Raw genomic sequence first — 9,738 nt, forward strand, 5'->3', positions numbered from 1 at the left:
ATCAGCCGCCGCCCTCACCTGCAGGCAGACACACACACGCCACGCACGCAACGCACACATACCTGTCACGCACGCAAGGTAAAGGTAAGGTAAGGTTATTTTCTTCCTCCTTCGTAACTTTTCAAGAGGGAAACATAACCGCGGTACCTTAGCGGGGGCAGATCGATACGAAGAAAACGGGTCTTGTCAATTACTTAAACGGGAGACTTCGGTATTTTATCTCCCCGTCCATTATGACAAGACAAATATTACTGGCGAAGATTACGGTGCACCTGGCGTCCCTATCACGTGAGGTGGGCATTATATGGGGCGTAAATTGCCCCTATGGCAATATCAAGTTTCACTACAAGGCGGAGCCTCGTAAAGAGAAATAGGAAAAGTACAAGTTAATTAAATATTGTCCCCTGCAGGCTCTGAATCCGAGGAAGGAACGAAGTCTGGCCCACAAATTGCTGCCATGTTTCTTCCCTTCCCTCCCCTCCCCTCCCCTCCCCTCCCCTCCCCTCCCCTCCCCTTCCCTTCTCTCCTTCCCTGCTCCTTATCCTCCCTACCCGGTACTCCGCCTTCCCTATAATCTTCTGCTATCACTGCCCTCTTCTTTCTCTCCCTTTCCATTTATTTTCTTCTTTCTCTCTCTCCTTCTCGCTTCTCATCCTTGTCTCTCATTATCTTGTATTAACTTACCTTTCATTCATTTATTTCTTACCTTTCTACTTTTTTTTATACGGTTATTTTCCTTTCTCTCTCCTACGCATCATTCGTGTCTCCTTTGTTTGTCCTTTATCTGCCTCTTCCTTTCTTATTTATTCAAGCTACAGTCCTTCTAAATTTATTCTTTACTTTCCTTTTCATATTTTTCTCTTTATATTTCTTGATCCCTCCTCTTCCTTCTCCTCCTCTTCCTCCTCCTTTCTATCCTTACTTTCCTCCTGCTTCTACTACTCTTATTTCTATCTTACTCTTTGTTTGCCTCCCAGTCCTTCCTTTCCCCCTCCCGCTTCTCTTATCATTATTACTATTCTTTCCATCCACATATTCCTTGTCTCTCCTGGTCCTTCTGTTTCTCCTCCCCTCTTCTTTCTTCATTTCTTCTGCTACTGCTCTTCCTCTTCAGATGTTTCCTTCCTCCTTCTCCTCCTCATGTTCATTTTCTCTTCCCACGTGTACCTTGCCCATCCCTCCACCCCCCCCCGCCTTCCATCCCCTTCCTTCACCAAACAACACGCCATACAGTACATCACGACTTGCTACCATCCGACCATCCTGCCATCCTGCCATCCTACCTTATCACGACAGCATGACGATCCTATCTGAGCCTCCACCAATCATCTCCCTCCACGCCACCCTCGACAGCCAATCACAAGCCAGGGAGTTCAGCAGGGTGTGTTCTAATTGGTCAGTAGGTTCAGGAATGGGGTCGAATATTACGTAAAGGATTAGATAAGGGGGTCAAGGGAATGTTTGGGTTCTGACATTCAAGACGTGGGATTGTTAAGCGTGACTGTATAGAGAGAGAGAGAGAGAGAGAGAGTTGAATCACGATAAGGAAGTGCATAACTTTCTTAACTTGCAATTACGTTTCTCTCTCTCTCTCTCTCTCTCTCTCTCTCTCTCTCTCTCTCTCTCTCTCTCTCTCTCTCTCTCTCTCTCTCTCTCTCTCTCTGATAATTATGTTGTTTAATTTTCTGATCATGTTTCTTCGCCTTGTGGTCTTTTCTTATTTTTTCTTATTGTTTCGTTTTATTGGTATTTAAGGGAAGCGGTTCTTGTTTCATGAAGTATTGTTCGTTCAGTGGATTAGGAAAATGAAAAAAACTGGACTGGAAATAATTTTTGGAGAGAGAGAGAGAGAGAGAGAGAGAGAGAGAGAGAGAGAGAGAGATAATGAGGAATGTAAGGGTGCTTTATGTTCTTTCTCACCTGTATACTACCTTTTATTACTTTCCTTATACCACCACCACCGCCACCATCACCACCACCACCACCATTACTACTACTACTATTACTGTTCCTCTCTCAACCTCTCACTAATGTTATTGCTGCTGTCTTTCTAACTTCAAGCAATTAAGTAAACCAAGAAAAAAGGTAAATTCCCAGATCACCTTAATTTCACTAGAAATAAATACACTAGGAATTATAATTTCGTACATTCTATTTATTTATTTATTTCTCTATTTTCTTGCCCCGTGCTGAGAGAGGACGTGTAATGAGGTTGTTAATATCACATGACATTTTAATAGGTCGGCCATTTAATAATTTAGCAGCAGGTTACATCCGCTCATTGACTGGAGAGGAAGAGAGAGGAGAGGGAGAGAGAGGGAGAGGGAAGAGATAAGAATAAAGAGACGATGAGAGGAAGGAGCATGCTTGTGTGCGTGAGTGAGGGAGAGAAGGAGAGGTAAGGATGAAGAGGAGGAGCAAGCTTATGTGGATGTACATGTAGAGGAAGAGTGGAGAAGAAGGAGAGGAAGAGGTCAAGGAGAGAGATGAGGGGGGGAGAGGAAGGAGGGAGAAAAGGGGAATGAAGGAAAGGCGAGAGAAAGGAAGGGACTAGGAAAAACTGACTGATTGAAATTTGAGGTAAGGAGAAGAGAGAGGGAGGGAACGAAGGAGAATGAAAGGAAGAGGGAGGGAGGGGATAGAGCAGACGTGTGTGTGTTTGTGCGTGCGGGTGTGTGCGTGTGCGTGTAATTTAGGGGGGTGGGGGTGAGAGATCAACACAGAAGGCGCTGGCACAGATGTTGCGTAATATGCAGACTGCCACGCCCTCTCCCTCACAAGTGGCAGAGTTCACGCCCATCCCTTCCCACTCGCGCCTTCTGCAGGTACACACGTGGCTCTTTAATCTCCACAAGGCACCCCCATGACAGGACTACGGCCATTTAAACATGCATGACGCGGAAACACCAATGAAAAAAAATCGGGAAAAAAAGTGGTGACAGAAAACGAAATCTCGTCTCATGACCGTCACTGACAGGCTCCCATACTGGCTAATTACAGCTAATAATGGGAAGAGTTAATGGGGCGAGACAATGGAGGGCGCTGGAGGACAATGGTGGGAGGGGAGGAGGAGGCGGCGAGGAGGACACCCGATATGTCCCTCCTTGGTGTAAAACAAAAGATTGGCCACCGCCTCCTCCTGTCTTCTTCCCCTCTGCACTCCACACTCGCCATGGACAATATTCTGAAACGCCTCTGCACTGCACCCCGACTATTTTCCAAAGGCTCTAGCTGAAGTTACACGTGTATGAAAGATGTTTTACGGTCCTAGTGACAGATTAACAGTATTTCTACATTATTAACAGCAGGCATGGCTAATCATCTCCGTGGTCTTTGGAAATAGTGGTGAAAGAGCAAGACACTTAAGAATACGCGGCTTCAAGTCACGTGGGAAAAATCGATTCCTTGCATCCTTGTGATTACTGCAACTTGATACGAGAGAGAGAAGACAACAGAACGAGTGAGAGAGAGAGACAGAGAGAGAGAAGTCAGAATTATATGTAACTTGATATCAGCAGGGAAGAAAAGACTAGGAGAGTAGAGAGAAGTCAGTCATTGGGAATTAAATGGCTCTTAAAAATATAAATATAGGAGGCGAGCTTTGATGTCTTTCTCTTCATAAACAAGTGGAATTATGGTTTAGTTCAGTCTTCCATCTGTCGCGGTGAGGGTTAAAACACAGCCTGCCTCGGACACCCTAATGGGCTTAATTGTGTGTTGTCTGCAGTGTTGTGTGCCGGGAGAGGATGTGTGGTGGGCGGCAGAGAGTGATAGGAAGGCCAGGGATAGAGAGCAGGGAGCGGTAAGGAGGGGAGGCAAGGAAGCAGGGGAAGATGGGATAGGAGGATAAGAAAATAACCAAGATGCAGCTGGGGATAAGAAGAAAACGGAAATACAATTGGAATAAGGGAAACAAAGATAGGAGAGACATAGGGAGGTGTAGTAATAAGAGGAGGAGGCAAGGAGACAAAGAAAAATGAAGACAGAAAGAAAAGGGAAATATAGCTAGAAGGGAAAGAAAGATTAGATAGAATAGGAGGGAAGGAAGAAAAGGACATGAGGTAAGGAGAAAATAACTGAAGAAAATTGGGTTAGGATAAGTAGGGAGAGAAGAAAGGCAGAAAGAAAGGTAACGATAAAAGGAAGAGGATACTGTTTATAGATCAATAAATGACCTGAAAGAAATCGATTAGATAGATGAATATATAATCATAAGAAAACTATGTATTACTCGCGTCATTACTTTAAATATTAGAGAATTATGTAGAGGAGGAGAAGGAGAAACATTTAAGGGGAAAAATTTTTAATGGATAATAATAAACGTAGGACTATTTAAGGGCTTTAAGGGAGGACAAAGAAAAAAAAACATTCAAGATCAAGAATTCATATGGAAAGGAATAGCAATAGGACTGCAGGAGGACTGGGAGGAAGAGAGAACAGTTAAAAGATACGTTTTAGACAAACTTTAGAAGATGGACGAGAAGGAGGAGGAGGAGGAGGAGGAGGAAAATTCACTCTACAGTCAGCCGCTGCCCGCCAATCATGACAGAAGAAAATGGGAATATCGGAATAATAAGCACCTTTACAGCAGAATATTCGCCGTTATGGGATCCAATTCTACTTCCATCATGGCGTGTAGGGGGATCGGAAACTATTTACATTTCCGAATCTCCGAATTTGGCCTGTGGGGGCGCGAGGTTGATGCAATAGACGAGCGTGGCTGCGAGACACGAATTTTGTAAACCTCCGCGGTAAAGGAGGATATATAACGTCCCCTTGAAAAAAACGGGTTGGATTAACTCTAAGCGAATTTTGAACCGCACCTGAACGCAAATGACGGAGGATTTTTTTTTATAGTGGAGCGTCTAGTCGGTGCGGGATCTTTTTATGCAGAGATAATTGAGAAAACATTATTTTGTGGCGAGCGGGTGGCGGCGCTGCGAGCGAGTCTTGGTTTGATCATCATTATTGGGATGTAATTTACATTTTTATTGTATCCTGTGATATTGCATTGAGCAGGGAGGCAGGGAAGGAGGCAGAGAGGGAGGCAGGGAGGGAGGGAGGGAGGGGTGCAGGGAGGGAAGGAAGGAACGGTGGTTTGCGATGAGACAGTGAGGAAAAGAGGAGGAATAGAAAAACATGAAGGAAGATGAGAGGTGCGGAAGGAGAGAGAGATTCGAGGAAGAGAGGAAGGGAAAAGAGAATTTTGCTGGTTTGATATAAAAATTTTTTAAACGAAATAAGGGAAAGTACGAGTATGGTTGGTGTCGGTGGTATGACTTTAATACTATATAATTGCTTGGTTTGGTTTTTAACTTCTTACAAGTACAAGAAATTTCTGAGGACAAAGAGACAGAAAAATACTTATCAGAAATTTGTAGAAATCCAAAAGAAGACGTAAAAAGAATACAAGACAACTTTGTACATTATTTACTGGCACTCAATGATAACACGTCTACATGAACACTTCACACACTGGCGAGTCAACGCTAAAACTACTTGTTAATGACTTGCATGACCATAAACACCCAAGAGACTGATATGTCCAAAAAGCGAAGTATTGTAAGCTCATTTTCCCCTCACAAGCTACTAATGAGAGAAGCAGCAACTCCTCTTCTCCCTCACCGCACAATAAATAACAGTGCCTCGAATAACAAACATTAACAAGATTCTGCTCGTAAAGTCGCGTCCTTCGTGTGTTCCTAATTGCACTTGGTCGCCGGCACTTCCTTGTTCACCGCGCACACCACCTTGCGCAGGTCCTGACGAGCCGCCATCATCTGCTCCTCCGTGAACACCTGCGGGAGAGGAAGACGAAGGCACGAGGTGAGGCGGAGGTGGAAGCTGTGGCAAAGCGCAGAACACAAACGTACGAGAACGGACCATATTCTGAAACGCTCTAGATGAAGTTACACGGATTTTTAAGTGTTTTTTCACGGCTCTAGTGACAGATTCATAAGGTCTCTACATTATCAACTGGAAGAACACTCTTGAGAAACCGGCTAGTCATCTCTGTGGCCTTTCAATATAGTCGTGGTAAAAGAGCAAAGTGATTCAGATGACAGGCCAAAGACCAGAGATGAATATAGAGATAGAGAACCACGTGAGATTAAGATACAAGGAAATGAGATGGAGATAATCGTTGTTTTAGAGCGTGGCTTGAAGCAGTCAATGAGATGAACAGCGTATTGGCAAGACTAGCGAAAGAGAAAGATACGAGTGAAAAATACAAGACACTTCATTAGTCTATACGCTAATCACTTACACGCAGGAGACTGAAGCAGACTCACTGACACAGCTACTTGAGGGAACTGTGCTCGCTACTGTCATTACTTCCTGCCACCTCATACTCACTGACAATACTCATACCGCCTCTGCTTCATACTCACCGCCACCATGCAATACTCACATCGTTAATGAGGATCCAGGGGGCTGACTCAAGGGCGGGGCTGAGCGTCTGCTGCTTGAGTCCCGTCTGGTGGAGGAGGTGCTGCCCGACGAAGGTGGAGGCGCACTGCTCGATGGGGGTGTAGTCTATCGCAAACTTGGTGGCGCACTGAGGGAGAGAGAGAGAGAAAGAAAGAGAGAGAGAGAGAGAGAGAGAGAGAGAGAGAGAGAGAGAGAGAGAGAGAGAGAGAGGGGGGGGGGGTTAGTCTACGGCCGAAAATGGATCTTATAATGACTTTTTAGCGTGGAATTTTTTTTTTTTTTTTTTTTTTTTTTTTTATATACGGAAAAATAACATAATTTAGTTTGTCATATTTTCTTACCTCTGGAGATTCCCTTAATAAACTAATTAACTAAACAGACCGTACAGTTTTTACACGTACGGAAACAGATTGAATACAAAGCAACACGCAACATTTCAGCTCCCTATATTAGAATGCAGCGAGGGAAAACAGTAAAAATCAAGAAACACGCAGACAAGGCCGCCAGAAAGAGTGAAAGTTTCAGATTAATAACAGCACGGTCGCTTCCTAGACAACTCACATCCACGGACTTGGCGGCTCCCTGGAACTCCTCCATGATGCAGTTGGAGAAGCCCATGTACTGCTCCACCGTGGGGATGTTGATCTTGGCGCACATCATCATCACGTTGCCCACACACTCGTCAGATCCGTGGATGCACTCAAACTTGTACCCCGTCGTGCCCACTTCCTCCTGCGTGGCCACCGGCAGATAGGGAATTATCATCGTTATTGCTCGTGTTATCAGTAGATTTACTTTTCTTTACTCTTCGAAGAAATTTAACTAGGAAACTATTAAGGAGGAATGGACATTGAAGGTTTTAGGTAATCTTGTTCGTGTTGGCAGAGTAAATTTTTTTTTTTTTACTATTGTGTAATGAATGAAGGGTATCTCTCTCTCTCTCTCTCTCTCTCTCTCTCTCTCTCTCTCTCTCTCTCTGGTCTGGTCAGGCCAAATTTAGCATCCCCACGAATAAATGAATAACATGTATAGCATTTTTTTTCATAATAATAATATAAAAAAACAAAAGCAATAATAGAAAAATAAAAAATCTAAAAGCACACACTCCTCTGTACCATTAACCAGAAAAGCGAGGCAGCAGAGGCACTGAAAATTCCCTCCCCTCACTGCTCCTCACCGTGGTCCTGCCGTACACGTAAAGGTCCACAGCGATGTACTCCTTGAGGTCCAGCCACACGGGGTACAGCTGCTCGGTGAAGAACGCCTTGCTCTTCGGGGACAGCGACTCATAGTACACGGATACCTTGGTTTTCTTGGAGTTCTAGGCAAGGAGTGAGTGAATGAGTGAATGAGGAGGATGTGTCGTGTTAGTACGTGGGATCTTTGTTGCGTACGTTCTCTTGTTCTCCGTTAGTTTGTGTGTGTGTGTGTGTGTGTGTGTGTGTTTAGATAGTGTTAGTTCGTCTCTGTTCCCTCTTGTCAGTTTTGTGTGTGTTTGTGTTGTGTGTGTGTGTGTACGTGTCATGTATGTTTAGATAGTGTTTATTGGTCTCTCTTCTCTTGTTGTCTGTTAGTTTATGCGTTTGTGTTTCGTGGTAAAAGTATACTTAAATAGTGTTAGTGGATCTCTGTTCTCTTCTGTTTTTGGTCAGTGTGTGTGTAATAATAATAATAATAATAATAATAAACGGTTTATTCTTTAGGCAGTTGACAAACTGAAAATGTACATAGGGGATGGGGAAAAACTTAACATTAATCCTAACGGTGTGTGTGTGTGTGTGTGTGTGTGTGTGTGTTAGGAAAAGTATATATATTTGTTTGCCTTTTCCAAGTTGTGAATGTGGAGGTATGAGTATGTATAACTAGATATGGGTGACTTGGCGTGTGTGTGTGTGTGTGTAATGGGAGTAAATATTCATTATTCTCTATTAGTCTCCCCTACACTCTTGATTGCCTCTAGGCCTGTCCAAGAGTTCTTCATCTCATACTCTTTCTTTCAGCATATTTTCTATCATATCTTAGTCATCATTTGCCCTCCTGTTACTTCCTTCTTTATCTGCCAAGTCTTAATATATATTAGCTCAGTGACTGGTGGCGTGGCATTGACTATTACAGCATTACCCGTTCTCCTCTCTCTTGCTTATCTAGCTTAGAAAACGTGGTTACTTTATAGATAACTATTCTAATTCAATATATCGCATTTCCAATAGAGAAATGGTACTTTTTTTTTCATTATTCGTGTACGTGTAATAGATTTAGCAGAGAAAGATGGTAGGTAAGCTTATTGGTATTCTTAACTCACTGCTATTCTAAACTCACTGAGTCAAATGTCAGACTAGTGTTACTTATTGAATCTATTGAAAATCAAGATGCATGTATATACTACTGAAGTTGAAAGATTTTATATCACTTTGTTCTTTCTAGTTCTGCGGTATGACTCCCAGCCAGTACTCACAGCAGGGGCCGCGTCGAGCAGCAGCGGCAGGAGGGCCAGCAGCAACAGGCGCCTGAGAGCCATGGTGGAGGGAGGGGCGAGTGACGGGTGTGCAGGGAAGGTGGGGTGTATATATACCTTCATTCACCTCCAAGCTTTCGTGAGTCAGCCCGAGTCATTTGCTAATTTTCACCTCCATCATTCACTTTTAGTTCCGAATGTTTACCGAATTAAAAATAATTTTGTTTACGTAATGTGTGGGTGTGATATGACGCAGCTTTCAGGGAATTTAATTTTTCTGTTAGGTAGACAGACCAGACGATTTCTCCAGGAAGTTTACTGTGCGATTAAAAAAAAGTTTGGCCTCGTGGGATTTAAAATGTTTGGGTATAATCTTGAATCCATCATTTCTTGTTAGGTTAGAATGATCAATGATAAAATATTTATTTACATCAGTTACTTACTATATCCTTTAAAATTTTTGAACACTTCTATTAGGTCTCCTGTTGTCCTGGGCTTTGTTAAACTAAACAGGATTAGTTTTTCCAGTCGTTCATCGTACGGCTTTACTATGCAATCTTGGAATCATGCTTGTGAATCTTTGCTGCATCTTTTCTAGTTTTCATTTTTTTTTTTTTTTTTTTTTAATATGGTGACCAGAACTGTACACAGTATTCTAGATGAGGGTGCACCAGCGATTTAAATTCCAAGGTTATTCCAATGAACCCTACTACTAATTTATTTGCCGTCTTTACTGTTTGTGTGCAGTGTTGGCTCGGCTTTAGATCTTTTCACACAATGACACCGTGTCCTAGATCTTTTCTTTTTCAGCGCTTAACAGTGGCATGTTATTCATTACATATCTTGATTGAACA

General features: G+C 43.1%; 1 protein-coding gene across 1 annotated transcript; it reads right to left on the bottom strand.

Annotated features, from left to right (window-relative positions):
• Nucleotides 1–5,152: 5,152 nt before the first annotated feature.
• Nucleotides 5,153–9,007, bottom strand: LOC135091705 (gamma-interferon-inducible lysosomal thiol reductase-like). The gene is made up of 5 exons (XM_063989605.1): nucleotides 8,885–9,007; nucleotides 7,607–7,750; nucleotides 6,991–7,161; nucleotides 6,410–6,556; nucleotides 5,153–5,798 (listed from the first exon to the last, which is right to left on the bottom strand). The coding sequence occupies exons 1-5, from the start codon at nucleotides 9,005–9,007 to the stop codon at nucleotides 5,703–5,705; spliced, it is 681 nt and encodes a 226-aa protein (XP_063845675.1). The 3' UTR covers nucleotides 5,153–5,702.
• Nucleotides 9,008–9,738: the final 731 nt, after the last annotated feature.

This window comes from Scylla paramamosain, chromosome 38 (assembly GCF_035594125.1).
Source record: "Scylla paramamosain isolate STU-SP2022 chromosome 38, ASM3559412v1, whole genome shotgun sequence".
In the NCBI taxonomy this organism is placed as follows: Eukaryota; Metazoa; Arthropoda; class Malacostraca; order Decapoda; family Portunidae; genus Scylla; species Scylla paramamosain.